Here is a 25,769-nt window from a genome sequence, read left to right on the forward strand (position 1 = left end):
CAGACCTGAAGCCTGCAAATTTAGTCTTCGTTTACTAAAGACTGAGAACTGAATGTTCTCATTCTGTCTCTAGTCCATGGAGATCCTTGTTTTGTTTCTGAGTACTGCTTTTTTTCTTTTTCATTCATCACATGTTTATCCCTACTTGATGCCAAGACTGCGCTAGGTAAAGGGGATAAGATGGTGAACAGGGTCGACTACCATTGAAAGCGGATCTACCAGAGGCCATGCTAAGGGCTTGGCATGTATTATCCCATTTAAACCTCAGAGTACCACTATGAGATAGGTTCTGTTATTATCCCATTTGGCAGATAAGGAAACGGAAGACCAAAGAGGTTAAGCATCTTATGCTATATACCATGAGACCAGGAATTCTGGGTGAAGACAGATCTTTGCTAGCTGGGTGGTGGCCTGGGATACAATGTGCTCCCAGCCTCTGCCTCAGCTGCTTACGCTGAGATATGCAGGACCTGCCACATCCCTCTTCTGCCTTCCCTTCCTTGCTAGGGATAGATGTCTGCTTTCTTGATTTCACCTGTGGTCCAACCTCAAGGGTCCCAGAGACTCTGGCCTCCTGGGAGACCATGTGCTCGCATGCCCTTAAGTCTGGGAGCCTCTGCTGGCACATCAGCTGAGGGGGCCATGTCTGTCTGTCTGTCCCTCTGCTGCCATGGCTGCTGCTGTTGCTCTGTAGTCAACCTTCATCCAGTAATTTCTCCGTGGAAAAGACAAACTCTGTGTGTGTGTGTGCCCGCGTGTGCACAGAAGAGTTAGATGTTAAAACCTTGGTGGCAGGGCTCTACCGGGCAAAGTGAGAAGACAGACATCTTTATTGGTTATCACAACCACCAACTGGGCCCTGCTGCATGAATACCAGCCTTCACCTTCCTTGGCAGGGGCCCGTGTGGGGACCACACAGCTATGTTGTTTTCATGTTTATTGTTTTAATATCTACTATTGTTATAAGTATGTAGGGAGGCAACGTAAAATCACAGCACCTTCTTGGTTGGACGTAATGATAGTTTTCTTCATGGCATTTGGATGGGATGGGTTAATAGCGTAGTCTGTTAACACATGCACACCTTTATACCTGTTGTCTGGAGGGCAGCACTGGATCTGGCTTCTGCCACTGCCCTCCCTGTGCCATCAGTGTCCCTCCTGCTGCACGGACTGTCTGCAGGGGTGCCGCCTTCTTTCACTTCTACATGAAGTCCCTCTTTTACAAGAAGATGAACTGATGTTTTTGAGTAGATCTATTCTTTGATCAAGAGTATAAAAGTTTTCTGACTTTCAGTATTTCCCCCTAAAGTAGGGCTGACTACACAGTGCTTTTTATCTAGAAAACTCCAGGAAGCAAAGTGATTATGGGCAGTGATGGAAGCTGCTACTTGTAACAATCTTGTCAGGACCAGCCCTGGTCGGGGAGCACTTTTGGTTCCTTCTGTAACAGTGCAGGCCAAGGCCATCAGAGTTTAGATCAGCAGCTGTGCCCTGGGGATCTGACTAGTTGCTTGAATGGCTGCATAAACGATGGAGCTGTTTATTTTTACCAAACAGTAATGATGTTACATGCTAAGGAGTCTCTTCCCCACTTTTATCTCTTTTACACGTTGGGGTTACTTTTAAGATTTTTAAAAAAGGGTTCTGAAAATATTTAATAAGATAAATCACCCTCGTCTTGGGTGGGGAATCTCGACATGTTATCTGAAGACTGCCTGAGTCAGGACCCCGTGGTGCCTGATACAGTGCGGGTCCCCAGCTGCACTGGTCTGGGGAACCAGTGAGCAGACCAGGCCAGACCGTGATGGCTGCTGAAAGGGATGCAGAACGCCTTCTTCTGAAACACTCCCCCTGCTCTGACAACTCTGACAGGTAAGTGGTTGCCAGCTTCTGCACGAATGAATACTTCTGCTAGTTGAGAGCACCCCATTTCCAAGGCTCCCCATCCTGCTTTGTGTCAACTGTAAATTATCAAAAAACCGTCCTTCAAGGAGTCAAGGATCTTCCTTTAGCCTACCTCCCCTACCTGAGTAGATTTCCATACTTCCCCTAGTGCACACCAAAGCCTCTCTCCCTTGCCTCTGATGACACCCTTTATCATGTCATCGTCTACTTTTCTGTCCACCCCACTCTCCATGGACACTGGAAAATGAGCTTTTTTTCTCTTATTTATCCCACTACTTTTCTTCCTGAGCACTGAGTGCTGCTTCTGACACATAGTAAGCACTCAATGAATATTTGTGGTTCCATAAATTCATCTCCCCATCATTTCCCACCTTGAATCCAAATTCTGCTCTCTGGAAATGGACAGAATTCATGTGATCTCATTTCCATGTGACAACCCTTCAAATATTTAAAGGGGGACCTACTAAGCCTGCCTCCACGTCTCCTGGTATCTGTTCTAAACTCCCCTAATTCCTCCAACCATTGTTTATATGGCCCTGCCTCTAGGTGCCCTGCAATCCTGACTGCTTTCTCTGTGGTCAGAGTCACTCTCCACTGGGGACACCCAGAGCTGAACCAACTCCTGGTATGTGGCTTGCCATTTCTGTCTATTGTCTTGGTCACCATGCTTAATATAATGTTAATATAATCTGAGGCCTGCCTGTTGGCCTAGCAGACATGCCCCTGTCATCATCAGTCTCTTCCTCTTGTAACCTTTGTTTCCCCTGTGCCCAGCTGTCCCTACCACTTACAAAGGGTACTGCAGCCCCGTCCAAGCTGCCGGAGTCTCCCTCACCAGCAGTTTGGACGGCAGCTCTGGGTGAAACCACTTCTCATAACGAGGGCTTCATTAGGGCTAGAAGAGGCATCTGTGGAGACTACAGTGACTTAGAACAGAGGGCACGGGTCACCAAGAGGTGAAAAGAGCGTGGTCCACTCAGTGCATTTTAGAACTCTAGAGATGAGGGCCAAGAGATGAGGGAACTGTGCAGAATCCCAAACCTCCACCAAGAGCCCCAGTCTGTTTGAGCCTGTGGCCCCAGCGGGCAGGGAAGCAGCATAAATTTCAGTGAGGCAGAGCTAAGTGGTAACAGACTTTAAGTTCTGTCATATATAGTTAATTTGCAGAATAAATTGGTCAGGGCAGCAGAAGGATTTAACATCCAAATTCATTTGAAAAACAGAAGCCAGATGAGTGTCTAGAGGAAAACAGAGATTGTTACAACATTCCCTTGCCGGTTGAGTAGTATTATTATTGAACAATATTTTTATTAAAAATTTCTAGACCATTTGGTAGTTAAAGATATTTATAAGCCAGCCTTCACAAAATCTCAGGGAGGCATTGACTCTCCCACTACAGAGCTGGTGAGGCCTAAGGGACTTCCCCGCTGCTCGGAACTCACCTTGGCTCCCTTGCCCTGCAGACAGGCTCCGTCTGTGCACCGTGCAGCCGAGATTTTATCATGGGGGGCCAAGGCAGGTAATGGTAAGATGTCCGGGCATTCCCTGGCCTGTGCAGGGTTGGAAGGTAGGAAGAAAAGGGGGAGGACCAGGCAGGCGCTGGAGCTTGCCGGGCAGGCAAGGTGGAGAGCAGGTGAGTAGGCAGGGGAGCTCCGAGGGACAGAAGGAGTCACAAAGCACGCCCCCAGGGGACGGTTCTGGCAAAGCTCACAGGACTCTTGCGCACCCCCTAGTCGAGAGGGATGCGTCACTAATTCCACTCTGTAGTTCAGAGGGGCCCTCGGCGTCAGCCCAGGCCCACGCTGGTGCCAGGAGCTGCTTTACTGTGCACGCTGACTCCTCACTGTTTCTGTCTGCCTCAGTCTTCTCCCCTGCTTGTCCTGGGCTGTTCCTACACTGCTCTCCTGGCTCCTCCCCAGGGAAGACCGGAACGCAGGGGAGGCACACTTGGCTTCTCAGGAGAAGCCAGACTGGGGGTGCGGGGAGGGCAGGGAGCCAGATCTCCAGCCCAGCGCTCCAAGGCTCTTTGCTGGTGGCGTGCTGGGCGTGCAGCTCATTCATGTTGTTTTTCTGCTAATGGAGATTTGAAAATAGCAAATCCCGCAGGTGTTCCTCATTTTCACCTCTCTCTCAGCCCTGTCCTCTCCCGGCTCCTTTCCCCATGCTGCTCTGTCTGTGGCGAAACAGCAGGGATAATCCAGCACAGCTCTGCACATCCTGAAGGCTGTGACTCGGAATCTCTGTGTCAGGTTTATTTTGACATTGACAAGACGCTGCACACAGCTGCTGTTGGGCAGCAGGAGGCTGATGGAGCCGGAAACTTGTTCCATCTTCCCATTGCCGTGGGCCCCGGGAGGAGGCCAAGGGGATGGACTGCCAGCCCCCAAACCGTCAGCAAATGAGCCCTCACAGGCTGCAGATGAGGGGAGGCCCCGCAGCTCACTGTCACGATGTTAAAGGCTATGGACACTGTAGCAGGTTGAATAGTGTCCCCCCAAAATTCATTCCTACCTGGACCCTCAGAATGTGACCTTCTTTGGAAATAGGGTCTTTGCAAATGTAATTAAGTCAAAATGAGGTGACCTTGGACTTAGAGTAAGCCCCAAATTCAACGACTCTAGTTCTTATGAGAGGAAGAAGAGGGGAATTTGGACACAGACAAGAAAGCCATGTGACAACCGAGGCTACAGGTGGAGTGATGCAGCTATAAGTCAAGGAATGCCAAGGAGTGCACGGAGCCACCAGAAGCCAGCAGGAAGCAAGGGAGGTTATTCCCTAGAGTTTTCAGAGGATACCTAGCCCTGAATGCACCTTAATTTTGAACTTTTAGCCTCCATAACTGCAACATTTTGTTGTTTTAAGCCACTGGATTGTTGGCAGTTTGTTATGGCAGTCCTAGGGAGCTAGGAGGAGGAGACATGATAAGAACAAAAACCTGGGTGATCAGCTCTGAGTCACATAAAAGGCATTTGGTGAATAAAGAAATAGGATTGTAAGAGACAAATGAAAAAATAGAATCAGAAACACTTTAAATTGCCAAACGAAAGATTTCAAAATATAGGTATAAGACAGTACACACACACACATTTATTACAATTCAACCAAGACCGAGGGAACTCTCACAGATGAGCAGGTGCTCAGTTCTAGGGACAAACAGAGGAGTATGTTCTGGAAGCACGTGGGACAGACACGCCATAAGGCCAGGACAGCCTGTCACGGTATGGTCAGTGCTCCTCTGGATGTGGTACAAAGTACCAGTAGAATTACTTCTGCTAGGGATGAGCGGAGCAGAGTAGTTCTCAAAAATATACAGAGAAAGAAGGAAGGGAAAAAGAGAACAGAAACAATTTTCTTGTGTGTGGGGTTGGTGGAGTGGCTGTGGTGTCAGCTCTGCCTTCCATACTGCCCCCTTGTGTGCACATAGCAAATGCCTTTGGAAAATCCCACGTTCAAGTTCCCTGGCCTTCCCTCTATGTGAATCTTTTTTTTTTTTTTTTTGAGACAGAGTCTCGCTTTGTTGCCCGGGCTAGAGTGAGTGCCGTGGCATCAGCCTAGCTCACAGCAACCTCAAACTCCTGGGTTTAGGCGATCCTTCTGCCTCAGCCTCCCAGGTAGCCGGGACTACAGGCATGCGCCATCCTGCCGGCTAATTTTTTCTATATATATTTTTAGTTGGCCAGATAATTTCTTTCTATTTTTAGTAGAGACGGGGTCTCTCTCTTGGTCAGGCTGGTCTCGAACTCCTGACCTCGAGCGATCCGCCCGCCTCGGCCTCCCAGAGTGCTAGGATTACAGGCGTGAGCCACCGCGCCTGGCCTGTATGTGAATCTTGATGAAGCTTCAGGTTGCCATTTGAAGAATGTTAAGCAGAGACTAGGGAAGGCTAATTTCCCTTTGCTTCTTTCCATCCCTATGTATTTTGGGGGCACTTCCAAGTGTCAGGTACTAGGTACAATGAACCGTGACAATCCAAGACAGCAAAAGGCAGCGTCTTACCTACTGGGAACTAACAGTCTAGCTGATTAGAAGAGTTTCTTTTTAAAGTAAAAGCTTTAGGGCTTCCCAGTGATTCTTGCATTTAATCCTTGTTCCCCTCAAGATGCACAGTCTGTGGAGATAGCTCACCAGGAATCCCTACAAAGGTGCTGGCATTGCTGAGCTATCTTTATATATCTTCCTCTTCGCGCTAAGTTTATGATTAATAAGGGGGTGTAGCTGGAGTCACAGCTAAGTTTCAAAGGCTGTTTTTGTGTTCTTACCTTGGTAGAACCTGCTCTTCTGCGATTTCTTTCACTCAACCTCTCATCCAGAATGGGACATCACTATTATTGACCAGAAAGGGAAGCTTTGACGAGCTTCGTCAATTTGTTGTTAAATGTACTGTTTGTTCCCTTAGGAAAGCTGACTAACAACTTTCAGCAAAGACGAAACACTGCGTCTACACCAAAACCTTAATCTGACGTAAATCTAATTAGCCAGGCATCTCAACCAATTATTTGTTTGACAACGTGCCTATGAAAAGGGGACAGTCTCAAGAAAATAAAACCTTATGTTGTCAATCAATTTTTTTTAAAGTTGTTCAAGGCATAGATACCATTTTATTTCTGTCTTCTACAGCTTCCAAATCTGCATAGTCATAACTGATGAACAAAATCGTCACCTGGAGGATCCTTGGGGAAAGGTTTAATTCTGTTTTGTAGGCAATGCTTCATGAGACAGGCAGAAAATTGGAAAACTGCATTTTTAGAAAAGAAAAATGTCAACAAGGATTGGAGGAAAAGTAAGCATTTTCTAGTTAAGTATCAATTAAACAAAAAAATTCGGTTTTCCAGAAGACACCTCTTCTTGAACATCCCAGTTAGTGACATTTTGCTGAGGTGCCCTGAAGGTATATGATAACTGCTAATTGTCCCACTGGCCCTCATGCACCCATGCACACTGCTCTTCAGGGGCTGGCTGCAGGGCATGATTATAACAAAGACCTTCTGCTATTTCTAGAAACTTCCTGAAGAAACACCAATGAACTGGATCTGAAGCATATAGCAATCTTAATTTTGAAACAAAAAGTAAGGGGTACATCCTGACCAGTACTATTTTTTAACTTGTGAATTCATTCGTCGTAGGAAAAGGAAAGAATGTAAACAAAACTAGAACATTTTAGAAGGACCCAGGGCAGCACTGTGCAAGATGAATTTCAACCCAGCCTGTCTAGTTAGTACCTAGAGTGTAGTCACTTTGTAGACAAGTCATTAGACATGATTTATTAATTCAACAGACACTTGTAGTCACTCAATAAATATTTGTTTAATGAATTGTTAAATACATTAGTGTACATTACATATTAGGCATGTGGCATATTATAGTGGAGAACAAGACATAAATTTGTCCTTCAAGGCACCCACTCTATGACAACATGTGGTGTGGGTGGTGGGTGGGGCAGGTAAGTAGACAGGCATTGGGTGAATAAGCAAATTTAGAAAGCAATCATTGTGCCCCAGGCTGGGTTCTAGATTCTCTTTGTGAATTATATAAGTTAATCTTTTCCACGGTCTTACTCAATCGTTCAGTTATCATCTCTATTTTATATATGAGAACGCTCAAAGAAAGATTAAGAAACTCACCCCAAATTATACAACTAGCAATTGGTGAGGTCAGAAATCAAACCCAGGCAATCTGACTCAGGAGGATACTTTAAATTGCATTCAGGTGGCAGTGAGCAAGGAGAGAGAAGTGAATGCTTTGGGGAGGAAAGAAATGTAAATTTAAGAAGATTAGGAAGATTAGGCGATGGTGTTAAAGCCGGTTCCCCTCGGCCCCAGGAACAGAAAGACAGAGTTACTGAGGCTGCAAAAAAGCAAAGGAGTTTTATTGACTAGCTCGAGCTAGGGTTCAAGCCCCGAGCACCAACACAGTGGTCTCTTTCCATGGGCAGGGACCCCGCGCCTCGGGGGTGCATGTCTTTTATACTTTTCAGCAGAGTACATGCACTGGGCATACCATCCCCCCTCCCTCCCTTAATTCATCTGCTCCTTCAAAAGTGGCTGATTGTCTTGGCTCCTAATTGGTTGGTTTCCAAGCCACAGGACTGGCTTCTGATTGGTTGGTTTTCAAGCCGCAGGACAGGCTTCTGATCATGCCTTGCCCTTCTTATCTGATTAGTTGGTTGGAGGCCCCGGGACTCTCCAGCCCTTTATCAGGAAGTAACTTGTGGTTATCTTCCTGGGGCCTCGTTTTTTTCTTAACTTTAGTGAAGCCTGTCACGGCTCCACTCAAGCTAAGCTAAGCCAGCAAGCCATATTTACAGAAGCAAATAGCATCAGTTAGAATCAAAGAGAGCACACATTTTTTTTTAAAAAACAATTCCTGTTCTTCATTGCCCCCTTTTTCTTTTACCTACGAGCATTCTTGCTCGTACATGGGGTTTTGCACCTCCTCTATTTCTAAGCAGGTATCATGGCTCAGCTTTTGGTATTGCTGCCACAATACCATCAATTGTATGGTATTGACCCGCTCTTTTACAAAAGTAACTAATCTATTTAGAATACACGTCTGAAAGTGAGGATGAGCAGGAGCACAATTAGGGGTCCTAATATAGTGGAAAGCAAAGTAGTCAGCCAAGGGGAGCTATTGAACCATGACTCAAACCATCCTTCTCTTTGTTCATGCTCCCGTTTCCGCTTTGCCAGTCCTTCCCTGACTTTAGCCATGGTGTCTCTAACTATCCCAGTATGGTCAGTGTAGAAATAGCACTCTTCCCCAAGGGCCGCACATAGCCCTCCCTGTTGGAGAAATATGAGGTCCAGTCCCCTCCGGTTCTGTAGTACCACTTCAGACAGTGAAGTTAGGGACTTCTCTAAAAGAGAGATGGATTTTTCAATTCTGGCTATGTCTTCATCTACGGTGGCCCTCAAATTATCGAACCCCCTATGTTGTATTGCTAAGGATGAGATTCCTGTCCCTGTTCCTATTGTGCCCAGGCCGAAAAGGGTGGCTAAGTTTATTGCTGTAAAGGGCTCTCTTTTTTTTGTAGTCAACCCAGAACCTTCTGTGCCTTTCACTCATGCATCATATACTATATTTTCTTGGTGGTAGATAACCTTAGGGAACACTAACAGCACCATGATGCAGACTTCCTCTGACTCATTAAAGACAGACAGGCTGAGGCATGGAGTCAGGCCTGTTTTAGAACAAACCCACCATCCATTGAGCTCTGGAATCACCCATTTTGTTCCTCCAGTCCGGTTTACAGATGGGTGGATTTTTGGCACAAAACTGTGCATGGCTAGGGGGCATCTTTCCTACGCAGGTTCCGTTCCCAGTGACTGCCTAAAGTGTTAGCCCCGGGCCCTTGCGGTCCCACCTGCAGGACCTAGGGGCCTCCTCCCCCGTACGGTTGAAGGGGGCATCTATTCCTACTGCTTCATAGAAAGGGGGTCTGATGTCATAGCATAACCAATAAGCTTCCGTAGCACTGGGATTGGAGCGATTTAATGCCTCATATGCTGCTGTCAGCATTTTCCATAAGTGATCTCCTGACTCTTTTGTTCCGGGGGTTACTTGCACTTCCACCTCTGCCACCGGGGTCCTTAAAAGTGTGGGTGGGGGGACAGTCGGGCTTGGGTATTTTGTTCTTCCCCTAGCACCCCAAAAATGTTAGAACTGGTTTCCCCTAGCACTGGATTGGGCCCTACAGCACCCGAGATGGGAGAAACCCTCAGTTTAAATTGTATTACAGTGCCCCCCCCCCAGTGATGGTCATAGAGAGTTAATCCCCAGTATAGTCCCGAGACCCACCGTCTGTCCTTTTTTCCTTCATCTGTGAACCTTACACGTATCAGGTTACAGTCAGAGGCATACCTGGTTCGTGAGCATGGCCGGACATAAGACATTTCGATGAAAAGAGGTTGGACCCCCCATTTCCACTCTCCGTCATTGGTGGTCACACACTTCGAGGCTACACAGTAGATGGACTCAATCCCCCCACATGCGCGTCTTATTTTCCCTATTCTAAATCCTGGACATGCATAAAACCCATTCCTACTTAGCTCTATCTGGGCCTGGCATTGGGTATATTGATATTCATAGCCCAATCCCTGCTGCTTAGGATCACACTGCAGATTGTCCATGCCTGGCAATTGTTCTAAGTTAAAATACAGGTCCGGCCACCAAGTGTTTAGTGAGGCCGTTCCTGAAGTCCTATTATAAACTTCATGGGTTTCTAAGTTAGTGATTTCCCAGGTGAGGTTATAGGGCATGTGGGGATTTGGGTCAGTCATTGTTTTTCCCATAAGGGTTATGAATATAGTAGTCACTACAAGCATTTTTATTCCGTGTGTCTTTATCATTGGTTCTGTGGTGGTCTGGTTGTCATGCGAGTCAGTCTGGTCTTCAGTGGATTCTCTAGATCTGCCGAGGCTCTCCACTGAACTTACTGCTGCTCTCGTTCGTCCTCGTTGGCAGGTCTCACGTGAGAGTGGTGTATCCAGGTCACCATTCCATCAACCTTTAGGGCAGTGGAGGTGACAAGAATAATCTGAAAAGGTCCCTTCCACCTGGGCTCTAGGGTTTTGTTATTATGCCTTTTTACCCATACCCAATCTCCCGGCTGGTAGGGGTGCCCGTCAACCTCTTTCCCCTCCTGTCGAGCTGCCTGATAAATGGCTCGGAGGGCAGGCCAGATCTGGCCCTGAACCCATTGTAGGGCCTGTACAGCCTGCAGCACTTCTTTAGGGTTTTCAGGCAGAGCCCCAGAGATCATTTTTGGTATTACAGGTGGAGGAGCGCCGTATACAATCTCAAAGGGGGTTAGGCCTAAATAATAGGGGGTGTTCCGGGCTCGGAACAGGGCGAAGGGAAGGAGGGTCACCCAGTCTCTGCCAGTCTCCAGGACCAATTTAGTCAAAGTCTCCTTTAGGATTCTGTTCATTCTTTCTACCTGCCCCGAGTTCTGGGGATTATATGCACAATGTAATTTCCAATCTGTCCCCAGAGCCCAGGCTAGCCCCTGACTAACTTGACTTGTGAAGGCTGGCCCATTGTCAGATCCTATGCTCTCCGGCAGCCTGTACCTGGGAACTATTTCTTCTAATATTTTCTTTGCCACTATTAAAGCAGTTTCTCCTTTAGTAGGAAAAGCCTCTACCCCCCCTGAGAAGGTATCTACCATGACCAGTAAGTATTTGTACCCATATTTCCCTGGTCTTACCTCTGTAAAATCTATTTCCCAGAATAACCCTGGTTGCCTCCCCCATTCCCTGGTACCTGTATGGGTCCCCCTGGTCCTCCCCAGCTGCATAACCTGGCAGACATGGCAGTTTTTGACAATGTCTTCTGCTGTCTTTTCTTGTGATTTGAATCTGAGTTGTGCCGTGGCCAGCAGCTGTAACATCTTCTTCTTGCCAAGACGCGTTGTCTGGTGCAAGTGTCCTAGTAGGTGGTTCCCTAAGGTCTCAGGGACTATCAGGCGATGTTCTCTGTCTTGGAACCAGCCGTCCTTGTTCGGCGTCGCCTGTAGCTTCTCTGTGGCCCACTTTATGTCCGTGCTGGAATAGTCTGGTTGGGGGGCCATCTTCCCCATCCCAGGGGGCGGCAAGCTCAGATGCAGAACATCGGTTAGTACCGGTCCCTCTGCAGCCCTTCTTGCCTCAATGTCCGCGGCCCGGTTGCCCCTGGCCTCAAGGGAGTCCCCCCTCTGGTGCCCCGGGGTATGGACTACAGCCATTGCCTTGGGTAGCAGGATGGCTTCTAGTAGTTGGAGTATCTCTGGCTTGTGCTTAATCTCTTTGCCTTCTGCTGTAACGAAGCCCCTTTCTCTATAGAGGGCTCCGTGTATATGCACTGTCCCGAAGGCATAGCAGCTGTCAGTATACACCGTCAGCCTCTTCCCCTGGGCCCGGCGAAGGGCTTCTGCCAATGCAACCAGTTCAGCCTTCTGGGCAGAGGTCCCCTGTGGAAGGCGCGTGGCCCAGATAAGCCTGCCTTGTCCATCTACTATGGCCGCCCCTGCATACCTGTGTCCATCCCAGACGAAGCTGCTCCCATCCGTGAACCAGGTCAGGTCGCTGTTAGCGAGGGGGCGGTCTTGCAGGTCACTCCGGGCCATCTGGGTCTCAGCCAGGATCTCAAGGCAGCTATGTTCAGGCATTGCCGGCACTGGATCTGGCAGAAGCGTGGCTGGGTTCTGGATGGCAGGAGTCCGGAACTCGATGCAAGGGGCATCTAACAGAAGTCCCTGGTAGTGAGTCAGCCTCGTGTTTGTGATCCATCATTCCGGTGGCTGCTTCAAGATCCCCTCTATGGCGTGAGGGGTGGTAATGTGCAAATGCTGACCCAGGGTGAGCTTGTCGGCGTCTTTGACCAGCAAAGCAGACGGGCTCTAACAATGAGGTTGAGGGGAGGGAGAGAGGGAAAGAGAGAGAGAGGGAAAACACCAGCAATGAAGCCAGAATTTTTGACTCGAGCAAGTAGGAGGTTAGTGGTGCCTTTTGCTGAGCTAGGACCTAATGGAGGAGGCACAGTTGCCAGGGACAGTGTGGAGGAAATGATGACTGCAGTTGGAGACACAGTGAGCTGGAGGTGCCTGTGCGACATGCAAGTGTTTGTCCAAGCAAGCCTATTAAAGTTCTGTTACTTGTGGGAGAGATCGCAGGTAGGGGTGTAGAGTTGGCGGTTTCAGAATAAAGCTTTGTTCTTTCTACTTGATTTTTTGAAGCTTTAGTAAGGGACCAGAGAACTGTTTACAAAGGCCTTGGTTTTGATTCTTTATGTTTGACTTTTTGTAAAAATCTAAATCTATGGTTATGACTGAATATATTCACTCCAATATATTCATGGGATACATAGATTAGATAGAAAAACAGATAGACCTAAACTAGGCAAAGATGAAAAAGACACAGTTCTGACCCCCGGATACTTGTTATGTTATATAGAGGTGGAGAGAGAAGTGGTCAGTGTATGCCCTGTCCTTTTTTTCCTAATTACTAATCCATTGCATTCTATTTTATTTGGGTCCCAGAAAGTATGTCATCATGGCAGGTCTGGGAGTTCAGTATAACTCCAGAATGGCCCTCTGTCCAAAGACATGATTAAACATCCTGCAAGACTGATTATAGCTTGGGATGGACAGAAATGTGAATTCACACAGCTCCGGGACACCTGGCTGGAACAGTAGACTGGGGTGAGGGTTGAGGGAAGTCCTGGAATGCAAGGTGTTGGTGGCTTCAGAGTGTGACCTGCTGTGACTGTGCTTCATTTGCAGGGTGTCAAGCCTTCTTTCCCTATGGTGAGCTGTCTCCAAAAGCTGGGATCTGATTAGTTTGCATTTGATTTCTTTGCTGCCTAATGAACTGTCTCTGTAGTTCTAGCTGTGATGTCATTAGCATCTCATTGCCTTGAGCACCAACTCAGGAGAGAGATTCTTAAGCAGTCCCAGAATCCTACAGGAATTGTACTAATTTTCTTCATAACAACTAATTCGCCTTCATGACCTGTCAGTTTCCACCAGCAGAGCAGACCCTGCATGAGAATCAGTCACTCACTTTCATTGCCCTCATGTGCTCCTGAGCCTAGGTGGGTCGATATGTACATGCCAAAGGCCATGGGCACATCCACAATGAGATGTTAAGCATTAAGATGCCCATATTCTCATACCATCATATTCTATTGGGGGAATTTATCCACTGTGTGCTGTAGGATACAGATTTAGCCTAAAGCAAATGGCATTTATTTATAGCAAACTGTATTTGCAAAATGCTTTGCAGTTTTAGGGTTGTTAACTACATTCCAGGTTGGATGTTCTTCTACTTGTGAGAAAGCGGAGTGTCTAACTGGACTCCAGAGCCTCCCCTGAGAGCAATGGGGTAAATTCAGCAAGCCCAGGTGAGAGAGCCACACCTGAGTATTCTTTATCATACGGCACCTTTGTCGATTATAAGCTTTTGAGATCTTAATTGTAGCTTATTTCTTATGTCCAAAGACTGGGTACTTACTGATATAGAATGTTTATTTTACTAAGAGACAGCACAGTGTCTCAAATCACTAGAGCATTTCTCCTCAGGCTTTAGAGGGTAGAAGAGGGAAGCTACACCAAAAATTTTGACCCCAAAGGAAATCAGGTGAAGTCTCCTCACAGCCGCTCTCCGCACACAGACCTCTGCACCACCCGCTCCATCGCAGGGGGAGTTAAAAGCAAATGTCAAAGATCCCACTCTCCAGAGGCTTTTAGGACCGGAACTACTCCCACTTACCGCAGATGTGACGGTTATAGGTGCTCTCTTTGGGCTAAGGGAGATTTATCTGGGCTTTCACCACCGGACTCCATCATTTTAAAGAGTATTTCCCAATTGTCTCTTTAACTGCACATAGGAAATGCATTTCTTCTTTGAGAAATCTCTCTCACATACATCCCTATTCTTCGCTGGAACCTGAATAGATAGCTTTTGGGAGCTCACTGCTCGTTACTTCTGTGTAAATCCACCCCCTTTCCTGCCTGAGGAGGGGACCAGAGGGCAGTTGGTCTTGGCCTCCAGCAGGGCCCTTTGTACGTGGACCTGAAGATTGTCAGGAGGCAGAACATAGGATTCTGAATGAAAATGAGGGGTTGGGGGCTCCACCATCCTTTTCTGCATCCTTCCCATTCCTCTCCCCTCTCTCCTCCCTAACCTTGCCAAGTATCCAGGGCTGAAGGATTTGGAGGGGGATTCGCTGAATCTTGAAGGTAACTGGGATCGCCAGGAAACAGCAGCAAGGGGAGCAGCCCCTCCCATGTTCCCCCGTGGCACAGCCCAGCGCGCGGGCTAGGGGCGGGGAGGGCGCGGCGCCCCCCGGTGGCCGGCGCGGCCCGTGGGACCCCAACGCCTTGAGTAACGAGTGAGGGGGGTGGGGAGCGTTCCTGGGTATCTGGGGATTAAAGGTAAGAGAAAGGGAATTTGGTGGCATGTTACTTCCCCTTTGAAGTAGCTTTCACTCCGCGTTAAGGATATTGAGGAAGGGGTTTTATTTTCCCTTAATTATCCTGTCATGACCTATGTCCATCACTCTGCATTTTTTCTCCTTAGGATAACTGTTATGGCATTGTTTTATCCTTTAATGTTGTATTATCCAATTGAAAAAATTGTAGCTCCACAACATTTTTTAAGGTAGCCATCTGTTGCTTTTCCATTAGTTTATTTTCCGGGGTGCCAAAGTGGTCACCTGAGTCTTTTCTTGTCGCTCACGAAAGTCTTTTTAGACTTAATATCCCCATCTAGCGGTCGTTTGTGGAAGTTTTTTTCCCAGCCTCTGCCGCACCTGTTCTCAGCGAGGGCGCTGCGGGCTGGGGAGGAAGTGCGTCCGATCCTAGGGCCTGCAAGAGACCCTCACGCTTTCTGGGGAGGCTTGCATGGCAAAATTTCAAAAATTTCCTTCTGAAAAGAAACTATATCTTTACTGATGGGGGGAATTTTATTTACTTTCTCAATGAATGAAATCACACCAAAGATCCAAAGACCTCACCCCACTCCCACTCATTGCTGCCTGGTCCGGTCAGCGTGTGGCATGCTGGAGGCCTGGCCCAGGGCTGGCCGAGGAGAGCCTTGGGCCAGCTGCGGCCAGTTTACTCCAGCCGTGGGGCCGACTGAGCCTTATACACCTAATGTCAATACAGACAGACGCGTGGGTGAAGCGATTTGGGGGCTAGTCTTAGTCGCTGCCATCCTACTAGGTTTTGGTGTGTGCAGCTATGCAGTTCTTTTGTAACCTATGAAGGGCTTGAACTCAACTCTGGGCACATTATTTAATAAAATTCAAAGGTGAGATAAATCGTATACCATATTTATAGTCACCGAGGAAGTCCTGTGCCTTAGCGCACAGGAGTCGTCCCATGTTGATGGGCTGTCGGGTAAAAATGCCCCGGGCATGATGATGGTACTCTCCCGGGAAGCAACGGTGCCAAAATGCCTCATGACATTTCCGAACGGGCTCACATTGCATAGCAAGCTAGAGGGAGGAGAGCAGAGGGCTCTCTGGACCCCAGAAGAGAACGATCGGTATGAAGTCAGTGAGTCCACATCTCATAGTCGCCTTCTGGAACCACTTTGCAAATCCTTCCAACCAGTTCCCCCAAACATCCAGACCATCAGGTATCACATTCTTGACGATCTGGACCCGGAAGACCAGAGTGAAGGTTCTGTATATGCCCATTATTTCCAGAAGCCCAGTGGTCTCTCTGAAATTTTCATGGTCAGGACTGAAACTGTACCAAAAAAGCTTGAAAATCTCTTAAGAAACCCAGTGCTTTTAGTCACAAACTCTACTTCTATCTTCCTTTCGAATGAATAAATTAAGTGGAGAATCATGAGGACTAGAAGAGAAACATCAAGCAGTGCTTTCTTGTATAAGGAACAAACCATTATTCTCTGTTGGACATTTCTCATGTTTGTCACCAAAAATAGCCCAAGAGCTTCTTTACCTTTTACACATCAAACAAGAGTGATTCGGACCCATTTCTCAGGCTTTGGAGTGAAAGTCATTTTGAAAAAATCAGAATTCCCTCCCCATCTCCAGTACGTTGACTGATAATGAAACAAGAAAGTCCTGTTCTTCTTCTTCTATGCTCTTGGGAATCAGACAAAAGTGAGTTCAAACCCCAGCTCTCACAATGTACTAGCTGTGTGACCTTGAGGCTCTTGGCCTTACTTTCCTCGTCTGTAAAATGAGTATAATGATAGAACTTCATGCAGAGAGTTGTTGTAATGGTTAAAGGAGATCTTGAAGGGATCTGTTGTACAGGCTCCATAAATCTTGGCTATATTTATGATTGAAACCATTATGACAGTGATTTGACATGTGCTAGCCACTGTGTTATGTGCTTTAAAAACATTTTGCCATTCATTTATTCCACAATGCTAGAGGTTGGTACTATTAATATCTTCACTTTATAGAAGAAGAAACTGAGTCGTAGAACAATCACTGTTGTTACTGTTTGTGTTCTTGGTGATGGTCATCAGCACAGATCCTGCAGAAGCTTCCCTCTGAGAGGATCATTCTCAGAGAGGAAACAACCTGGAAGAGCCATCCCCAACTCTGTGGGTCACTGGGATGGTGGGTGACTCTAAGTTGCAGGGAAGAATCAGTGGCATTTTCTGACCTCTTAAGGATTGGATCCCAGGACCCAGGGGCCATGAGGTCATGCCGGTCCTTGGTCTTCTGAATCTCTCACTCTTTCTTTTCATTCTGTGTCTGGCAGGCAACTCCCCATCCGATGAGTCAGAGGAGCGAGAAAGAGACCCTAAGGTGCTGACGTTCCCAGAATACATCGCCAGCCTGTCAGACTCTGGCACCAAGCGTATGGCAGCTGGAGTCCGCATGGAGTGCCAGAGCAAGGGACGATGCCCCTTGTCCTGCCCCCTCTGTCATGTGACATCCAGCCCTGACTCCCCCGCTGAGCCGGTTCTGCTGGAAGTGACCAAAGCAGCCCCCCTCTATGAACTAGTGACCAACAACCAGACCCAGAAGGTAAGAGGCCTGGGACACTTGGCTCCTAGGGACATAAGCAACAACAGAGGGCTTTCCAAATGGCATGACAAGGTGACAGGGCGCAGTTGAACGTCGTGCTAGAATATGATAGTGAGACATTTTGTTAAGCTTATCCAGGGATCTAATTTGCTTAGATTTGCATGTTTGCATTTTAAGTCAAAATCATTGCATCCATAACACCCTCGTCGATATGATTTAGGAGTCACAACTGAGTACTCATGTAGGACTTTGAGCAAAAAGAGCTGGAAGGAAGTAGGTAGACAGGGAGGTACAGCATTTTCAGTCATCACAGTCATTGTTCAGAGAGTCCTCATGCCTTTGGGAGGGTCATGGAAGGAGGCCTGGCTCTGTCTCACACCTGTGGGTGTGGGAGGCCAGCCAGCTCCCCTAGCTGAGCCCCACTCTGGGACCAACCACCTCCAGCCTAGAAGGAGCACATCAGGCCCACTTCCCAAAGAGAAGGGTCTGAAAGCCCTGGCCTGAAGGGGGTTGGTTTTCTGCCCATCACTCTGCTCCAAGAACAAAACAGCACACATCCACAGAGATCCCTCTGCCTTTTATTATGCTGCTAGGTCATGACATTCCCCAACCACTCCTCCTTGGCCTCTGCTACTCCCTTTGCAAAGAAGCCAGGAGAGAATAGATGGGGCTGAAAGGAGAAGCTGGGGAAAGGTGGTGGAGGCAGCTTCTCAGCTCATTTCCCAGATCTCTGACCTGCTTGAGGATATGGCCATCAGAGTGAGTCAAGACACACAACAACAATGACAAAAGAAAAACAAGGGCATTCCAGGTGTGGGACTTCTGAGACTATCGGCAAAGGCAGCTTTGGTGACAAGATGTGGCAGGAGTCACAGCAGTGAGCTGCTCACCTGCCTGAGAGGGGTGCAGGTGGGGTGATAATTGCTTTCTTTCCTCTCCTTTAAGGAACACCTGGTGTGTCACAGTTGGTGTCATCGGTAGTGCTCAGACTGACAGGATGGATTTGTGTGTGTGTGTGTGCTCCTCTCGCCAACTCGCTTCTGCCACAGAGATTTCATTGAGTGTTTGAAAATAAGCGTTTTCATATGAACACAGATTCCTCTTCAGTCTGACAGAGGTGGCTATAGGAAGAGGAGTTAGAGAGAAGACACCACCGCAGGAGGCGGGGCTGGAAAGGATGCCGAGGAGGGACTTGGGTCTGCAGACCCAGAACTGCAGTGGCTTTAACCCAATGCCTGGCCCACCCTTACCTGCCCCATATGGACTCCTATGAGCATCCAAGGCTGCCGCAGCTGATACCCTAAGAGCTCCTGGGCCACTTGCCTTGCAGCAGTGGGGTCAGAGAGCTCACGCAGGACCGCCCTGCGGGGCGAGCGTGCAGAGCTGCAGACCGGGGCCCGGTGCGAGGGGAGGGCGCGCTGTCCGCGCTTGCTGCGGGGGGCTCCAGCACAGTGAGGAAACCGAAGGCAGTCTGTCTCCAGCAACACCCTCCTTGCCACACCTCAGCTCTTCCCTTTCTCCCTGCACCAGTCTTAAGAGTGGGTTTGGGAGAGGCTTTCCATTTGGCCGTAGTTTGAACATTTCAATTTCTAAGTACATGGACAGGGAGGCCCTGGCTGGAATTCAGTCACAGCACGTTTCTTCCTCTGCTTTCTTCTTTAGATGTTCTCTGTCTTCACCATCCTCTCTGTTTCCCTGTTTTTCTAATTTTGCCCTCTCTGAGGACTGAGGATGAGGAGTGAGATGCTAAGGAGAAGCAGAGGGGGCTAAGTCATGATGGGGCAGTTCAGTGTGTGTTTCTTTGGGCCCGTTTCTTAACCTCTCTGGGTCTCATTGTCCTCTTTCTGATAATCTCTGAGGCTACATTTCAGTCTCATCTGTGATTATGGTAAAGAAACAAATAGGCCAAACCATATAACCAACCAGGTATCTCAAACCCAACAAACTTGAACTCACCACTTTCCCAAACCCAGCCCATCGTGCCCTCATCCCAGGGAATGGTACCATCTTCCACGAAGTTGCCCGTGCTGGAGACCAGAGATGCTTCCTAGAATATCCTTGTCATTCCCAACATCTGTCCCATCATCAAGGCCTACAGATATCTCTTGAATCATCTTCTTTCTATGAAAGCCCCGTCACAGCCTAACTGTTTCAGCCATCCATTGTGATATCAGGTTACCATCTTCTTACAGTGGCCTTCTTACTGGTCTCCTTATCAGGCCACCCAGAATTGTCTATCTAATAATAATATGGACTTCTGGTCATTTGCCATCAAAGTAATTTAATGGCTCCACAGAATCTATTGAATACAGTCTAAAGTCCTTAGCATAGCATTAGAAGACACTTTGTGACCTAATTTTGTCTTCACTTACATGGTTAGGTTGTTACCACTCTATACCTTATACTCTGTACTCCAAAATTTAACTCCTTGTACCTTCTCAGACAACACATTTTCTCTCCTGCATCTGGCCCTTCAGACTTCAAATTCTCAGTCCCAGGAGGGTCCTCTCCCACATTTCTGCCACTGGCAAACTCCTATTTGTACTTCATAGTACTTTGAGTTTCTGCCCAAACATCACCAGCCATCCAGAGCCCTCCCTTACTCTCGGTCAACCCAGGTATTCCTTCATGTAATTCCCATTGTGTGTGTACACACATCTTCTACAGCACACACCGTCTGTGATCGTAGTTGTTTACATAGCTGCCTCCTCCCCTCTGGACCATGAGAAATGCCTAGCAGTGGTTGGTGCATAGTTGGTGCTCTGCTGAAGAAGTGAATGAGTGGATGAATAAATGGAAAAACGAATGGATAGATGAATTTGGCCTGAAAGTTCAGCCATTCTCCTTAGAGAAAAACAATGACAAAAATTGGACAATTTTATTTACTTTCTGGAATCAGGATTAAATCTGCTAACAAATGTGGATTCCTCATGCGATGCCTGGCATATTGTAGATACTAAAAAAAAAAAAAAAAAAAAAAAAAAAAATGCAGTTTCCTTTTCTCTTTCTTCCAAATTGGTCCCTTATTCACCTTCTACCCTCATCTGAGAGTTTGCCTTTACCTGTAGCCCAGGACTCAGAGAGCAGGAACTCTCACGGTGTGAATCAAAGGTGGAAAGTTAAAGCTTTTGGAGAAATGGTATTTAAAGTGGTTGTCAGCATAGGTGTTGGTCCTTACTCCTTTGCATTAAAAATCCGATCATGTTACTCCTCTGTTTAAAATACTTTAATGACTTACCATTGCTCTTGAAATGTGACCCTGCCTTACCATGGCCCCCAAGGCTCTGTGTTCTACCCCTGCCTGCCTCTCACTGGCTGAGTGTCTCTTTGCCCCGCACTGTGTCTCTTCCAGACTAACCTTTTTCAGTTTATTTTAGAAGTCAAGTTTTGTCTGGGCCTGCCATCTTCATATTGCTTTTTATTTTGCCTAAAATGATAGTCCAACTTTTGTGACCAAATAACTTTTGATGCATCCCCCAATGCTCAGTGCATCCTCATGGAGGCCTCCCCAAAGCCCTCTATAAGATTGCCACCCTTCCTTATCCCTCCCGCCACCCTATGCCTTCAGCCTTTTCCTTTGAAGCCCTGAGCGCAGGTGTGGCTATTCAGTTATTTGTGTAACTTTCGTTTGTTGTTTATTGTGTGACTGTAAGATTTGTGCAGACAAGGGCCATGTGTGTCTCGTGCATCACTGTATGCTTAATGTTCAACGCAGTTAACCACCCCTTTGGATGCTTATCGAATAATTGTTGATTGAAGTCTCCTTAAGGCAGCAGTCATAATTTCTTTTTTATTCTGCCTACCTCAGATAAACTCTGTTTTCCTAGCTTTACACAATGCACCTTTTGATTTGAATTTGGTTCCTTCAGGCAAAGCACACAGTAAGCACCTTCTGTGCACCAGGCTTTATGCCTGGAGCCGGTGGGTGCAGCATTTGTTAAAAGTGCGTGATGGAAGGAGCCTAAGATGTCCAGTGAATCATCTGGAACTGCCCTGTTCACTAGCCTGTGACCTGAGCAAGTCTCCTCACCTCTTTGACTCTCAGCTTCCTCCACTGTGAATCATGATAACTATTTGTCACAGTGTTAGCATCTGCAAGGGCCTTATAAATTATAGAATTCTGCACAAGTTGTAGTTACGATCGAGAATTGGTTCCCATTCCCTAGGGGCTCCCAATCTGGGGAGGGGGTCGGTATGGTCCCTTGTTCTAACTACTCTAACCCAAGTTGGCCTATGTTTCTTACTTCTGAAAGAATGGAACCTAGGATACTGGCTTTAGGTTGGATCATTTTGATTTTTGTAGAGTTACCTTTTTTCCCTTTCTTTTTCTTTTCTTTTCTTTATTTCTTCTTCATTCTTTATCTCCCTCTTCTCTCTCTCCTCTCTCTCTCTTTTTAATGTTTTGGTCTAAACTTTTCCAGGAGAGCTAGGTTTCCTTTCTCTGATTTACCCATGAAGTATGCGTGTGCTGAGAGTGAAGCAGGGAGCAAGAATCATAGGCAACAGCCGCAGCTGCAGATGCTGAGTTAACCCAGAGGGGAAGTTCTGACCATGGGCAGCTTGGACCAGCTGGGCACCCTGCAGCAGGCCCCACCCCCTTTCCCCTGGGCCAGGGTCAAGGCAGCAGGGCCCCACCAAGGGGTGAGCACCCCATCAGGATCTGGGAATTGCCCTGTCACAAGTTCTGTTACCTCGCTAGCCTAATTGTGTTCTTTTGTCCTTTATTTAATAGTATTTAATAAATATCTCTATGAAACCACTACATGCAAAGAATTCTGCTAGGCTCTGTGATAGTTACAAAGTTCTACGTAAGACTCAACTCCATTATTCAAAGACAATAATAATTACAGCATTTAAAGGTAACTAATGTGTAGCAGGTGCTATGCATATCATTTCTTTTGGCATACATTATTCTATTTAATTGTCATAGCAACTCTATTAGGAAAGTGCTATTTTTATCTCATTTTGTCTTTGAGGAAACTGAGTTCATGTAACTTGCCCAAGGCCACAGGGCAGTAACTGGCAAAGCTGGAGCTCTCACCCAGGGCAGACTGTCCAGAGCATAATTCTTAGCATGTGTCACTTCTCCTGTTCATGGTCTGCTAAGAAAGAAACGCCTAATGCCTGGTCACAACCCAAGGTGGAATTGCGTAACTATCATATGCAGGACACAAGGCATGTGGGAATGCAAGGGGTTACTAGGACAGGATGGGGAGGGCAGGCAAGGGTGCACAGAGAGGCATTTTGGGAGGGGCTAGGTGCCTCTGGGCAGAGGGAAGAGTGGCTGCCTGGAAGACTAGTGGTAGAGAGGTCATTGTTCCTGGAGCCTGAGCTGTGGAATGATGGAGTGGAAAATGAGGGAGATGGTGGGTGGAATGTGACTTGCTTCCCAGGTGACAGCCCATAACCACAGGAACAAACTGTTGTGCTAAATGGAGAGAGACATCCCAGAAGTCCTAAGAGGCTTCCCAGAAGCAATCTCCTGGAGTAATAATTTTAGATCCCCAAGTGGTGAAGTGGGGATACAACCTGGAAATCATTTTGGGTTATGCAGATCCTCGGCGCTCTGCCGTCTGGTTCTAATGGGCCAGCCCTGTCTTCCCGGCACTTACTCTTTTCCCTGCTCTCTCATGCAGCTCTTGCAGGAGGCCACCATGAGCTCTCTCTGGTGCTCAGGGACAGGAGATGTCATCGAGGACTGGTGTCGATGTGACTCCACTGCCTTTGGAGCCGACGGACTCCCCACCTGTGCGCCTCTCCCGCAGCCTGTGTACGCTTCCCTTTCTCTGCCTCTCTTGCATGTCTGCCTCAGCATCAACTTGCAAGCAAACACTGAGTGTCTACTATTTGCAGATCAATAGGCTGGGTACTGTGGAACAGAAATAAGAGTATGACAAAGCTCCTTCAGGGAGCTTGCAATCTACCAGGGGAGGCAGGCATGCAGGTTGCTTCCGTAGAAGAGATGATGTGATGAATGTAACAAGAGACATTAAAGAAAAGTGTGGGCCGGGCACGGTGGCTCACGCTTGTAATCCTAGCACTTGGGAGGCCGAGGCGGGTGGATCGTTTGAGCTCAGGAGTTTGAGACCAGCCTGAGCAAGAGTGAGACCCTGTCTCTACTAAAAATAGAAAGAAATTATATGGACAACTAAATATATATAGAAAAAATTAGCCGGGCATGGTGGCGCATGCCTGTAGTCCCAGCTACTCGGGAGGCTGAGACAGTAGGATCACTTGAGCCCAGGAGTTTGAGGTTGCTGTGAGCTAGGATGATGCCATGGCACTCACTCTAGCCCAGGCAACAGAGCGAGACTCTGTCTCAAAAAAAATAAAAACTAAAAAATAAAAAAAAAATAAAGAAATTGTGAAGAGGGAATGGCCAAGTCTGAATTTGGGCAATGGTGAAGGCTTCACGGAGGAGGTGGCACTTGAACTTCTTGCAAGCAGAGAAAATAGGACAGCATAGCTAGAAGATAATTGGGGTAAAAGTGCTGTTGCCATGGAAGAAGTGAGAGATCTGTACTGAGACCTTATCTAGACCAACAGCATAGCCACTTATCAAACACTTATTGGTTAGATGCTGCCCATGTAATAGACTAGGAAATAGATTCAAATGGATTAAAGAACTGTTCCAAGGTGATAGAGCAGGAAGCAGAGCCATAGCTAACAGCCACATTCTTAGCCATTATAGTACAGAGAGGATAAAACTGAGAGATTATTTGGGATAGAGCCAACAGGATTTGGTGACTGACTGATGGTAGGGGTGAGGAGGAAGGAGTGGTGGTGACTGAATGTGAGACTTATGCCCTCATTGGCTACGAAGATGAATGGCCACAGTTGAAAAAAAAAAAAAAAAGGCATGAAAGGACATGCAGGTTTGCGGAGGAGACCAGCTCCATGTGGGCTTGCCTTGGAATGATAGTGGGTGATTCTGCAGAGATGTTCAGTGTGCAGAAAGACAGTCTGGAGCTCTGCAAAAAACTAAACACTAGAGATAAGAAGATCTCGATCAGCACCAAAGAAATGAGAGATGCAGCCACAGCTATGGGAAAGGATGCTCTGAGCAAATATCAAGTAGGAAGAGCAGAAAGCTGGAGATGACCATTAGGGGGTGTCTGCATTTAAGGGGTAAAGAGGGTGGAGTGCTACAGAGGTGCCTGAGAATGAACATGCCCCATCTCCTTCCCCACAGGGGAAAGCTAAACAAAATTGGCCAAGCTGAGGGCCAGGACCTGAGACGGGAGCCCCTCTTGGCCTCTAATATGGCATTGGCCACAAGAGTGAAGCCACAGAAATATCATGACTAATAAAAAGTGCTGGTAGGATAAGCTGGAAGAGCATGAGTCCTTTGCTGGTAAGGCAATGAAAGCCCAGAGCAAGGGGCAGGCTCTGCATCCCTGGAGGGCTGAGTAAGCGAGGGACTGCAGGAAGAAACCAGCCAGTGGGAGGCTACCCTCTGGCCTGCTTCACACAGGTGCAGGTGGGCATTAAAGAGCCAGGATCAGAGCAAGAAGGAAACTGAGGAAGAGGAGAATGCAATAGTAGAGTGTCATTACAAGCTAATGTCCTCTCTTATCTGCAGTCTTCCCTCTCTGTGTAGGTGGTTTTAGATGCACCATCCATTGGCTTCTTGTTTCTTATAGTCATGACTTGGGTCTTTTGAGTTAAAAGAGAAGCAAGCTCACTGTTAATAAAAGTTGTTTCATTTGTTAGAAAGGAGGCCACTAGGAGAACCTGGTGCTGTTAGGCTGATTCACCAGGTAAGAAAACTACCATTGAAACCTAACACTGAAGCTATCAAACAGTTATCAGTTAGACAAAAGGTCCAGTCATTATGTCCTAGGGCTTATTTAATTTCTAAACCTGCATTTACTAAATGTCATAGCAAAAGATCAAATGGGGCTAAATTTTCATAAACAGGAAATGAACATTAAGGACTTTACTTTTCTTGTCAACTCTGATCTCTTCCTTCAGTGGCAGACCTTAGTTTCAGTAGGAAATAGAAATGCACTCTAGTTTACAGAAATCCATGTAATCATATACAGTGCTGTTTCTCAGAAGAGGCTGAGTTTAGTCCATATTTTCACAGAAATTGAGTTCTCAGAAAGTCTTAAGTCTTCCTTACTTAAGCTTCCTAATGCTTTTTCTTCAAAATAGCACTCTGCATATGACTCTAATTAATGAGTTTGTCAATACACACACTGTTTTGAGTCTATTCTATCTTTAATGTCATATGCAAACTATTCACTCCTTCCTAGTAAGCCACTTTCAGAAGAGCATGTGGTTTGTATTATTTTCCCACTAGTTGAATTCCTTACTATTGCTCCCATAGCCTCCTATAATGTCTCGTTGAAGTTCTTACCACATATTAT

At 47.0% G+C, this 25,769-nt stretch overlaps 1 protein-coding gene across 2 annotated transcripts in view; it reads left to right on the plus strand.

Annotated features, from left to right (window-relative positions):
* Positions 1-25,769, plus strand: part of ASTN1 (astrotactin 1) — a 309,276-nt gene that overhangs the window by 255,811 nt on the left and 27,696 nt on the right. For both annotated transcript variants that reach the window (XM_045547290.1, XM_045547288.1), the window contains exons 17-18: positions 17,129-17,397; positions 23,034-23,167. In XM_045547290.1, the coding sequence (XP_045403246.1) occupies positions 17,129-17,397; positions 23,034-23,167 (403 nt within the window). The remainder of the gene's footprint in view (positions 1-17,128; positions 17,398-23,033; positions 23,168-25,769) is intronic.

The sequence above is a fragment of the Lemur catta genome, chromosome 3 (genome assembly GCF_020740605.2).
Source record: "Lemur catta isolate mLemCat1 chromosome 3, mLemCat1.pri, whole genome shotgun sequence".
NCBI classification, from domain to species: Eukaryota; Metazoa; Chordata; class Mammalia; order Primates; family Lemuridae; genus Lemur; species Lemur catta.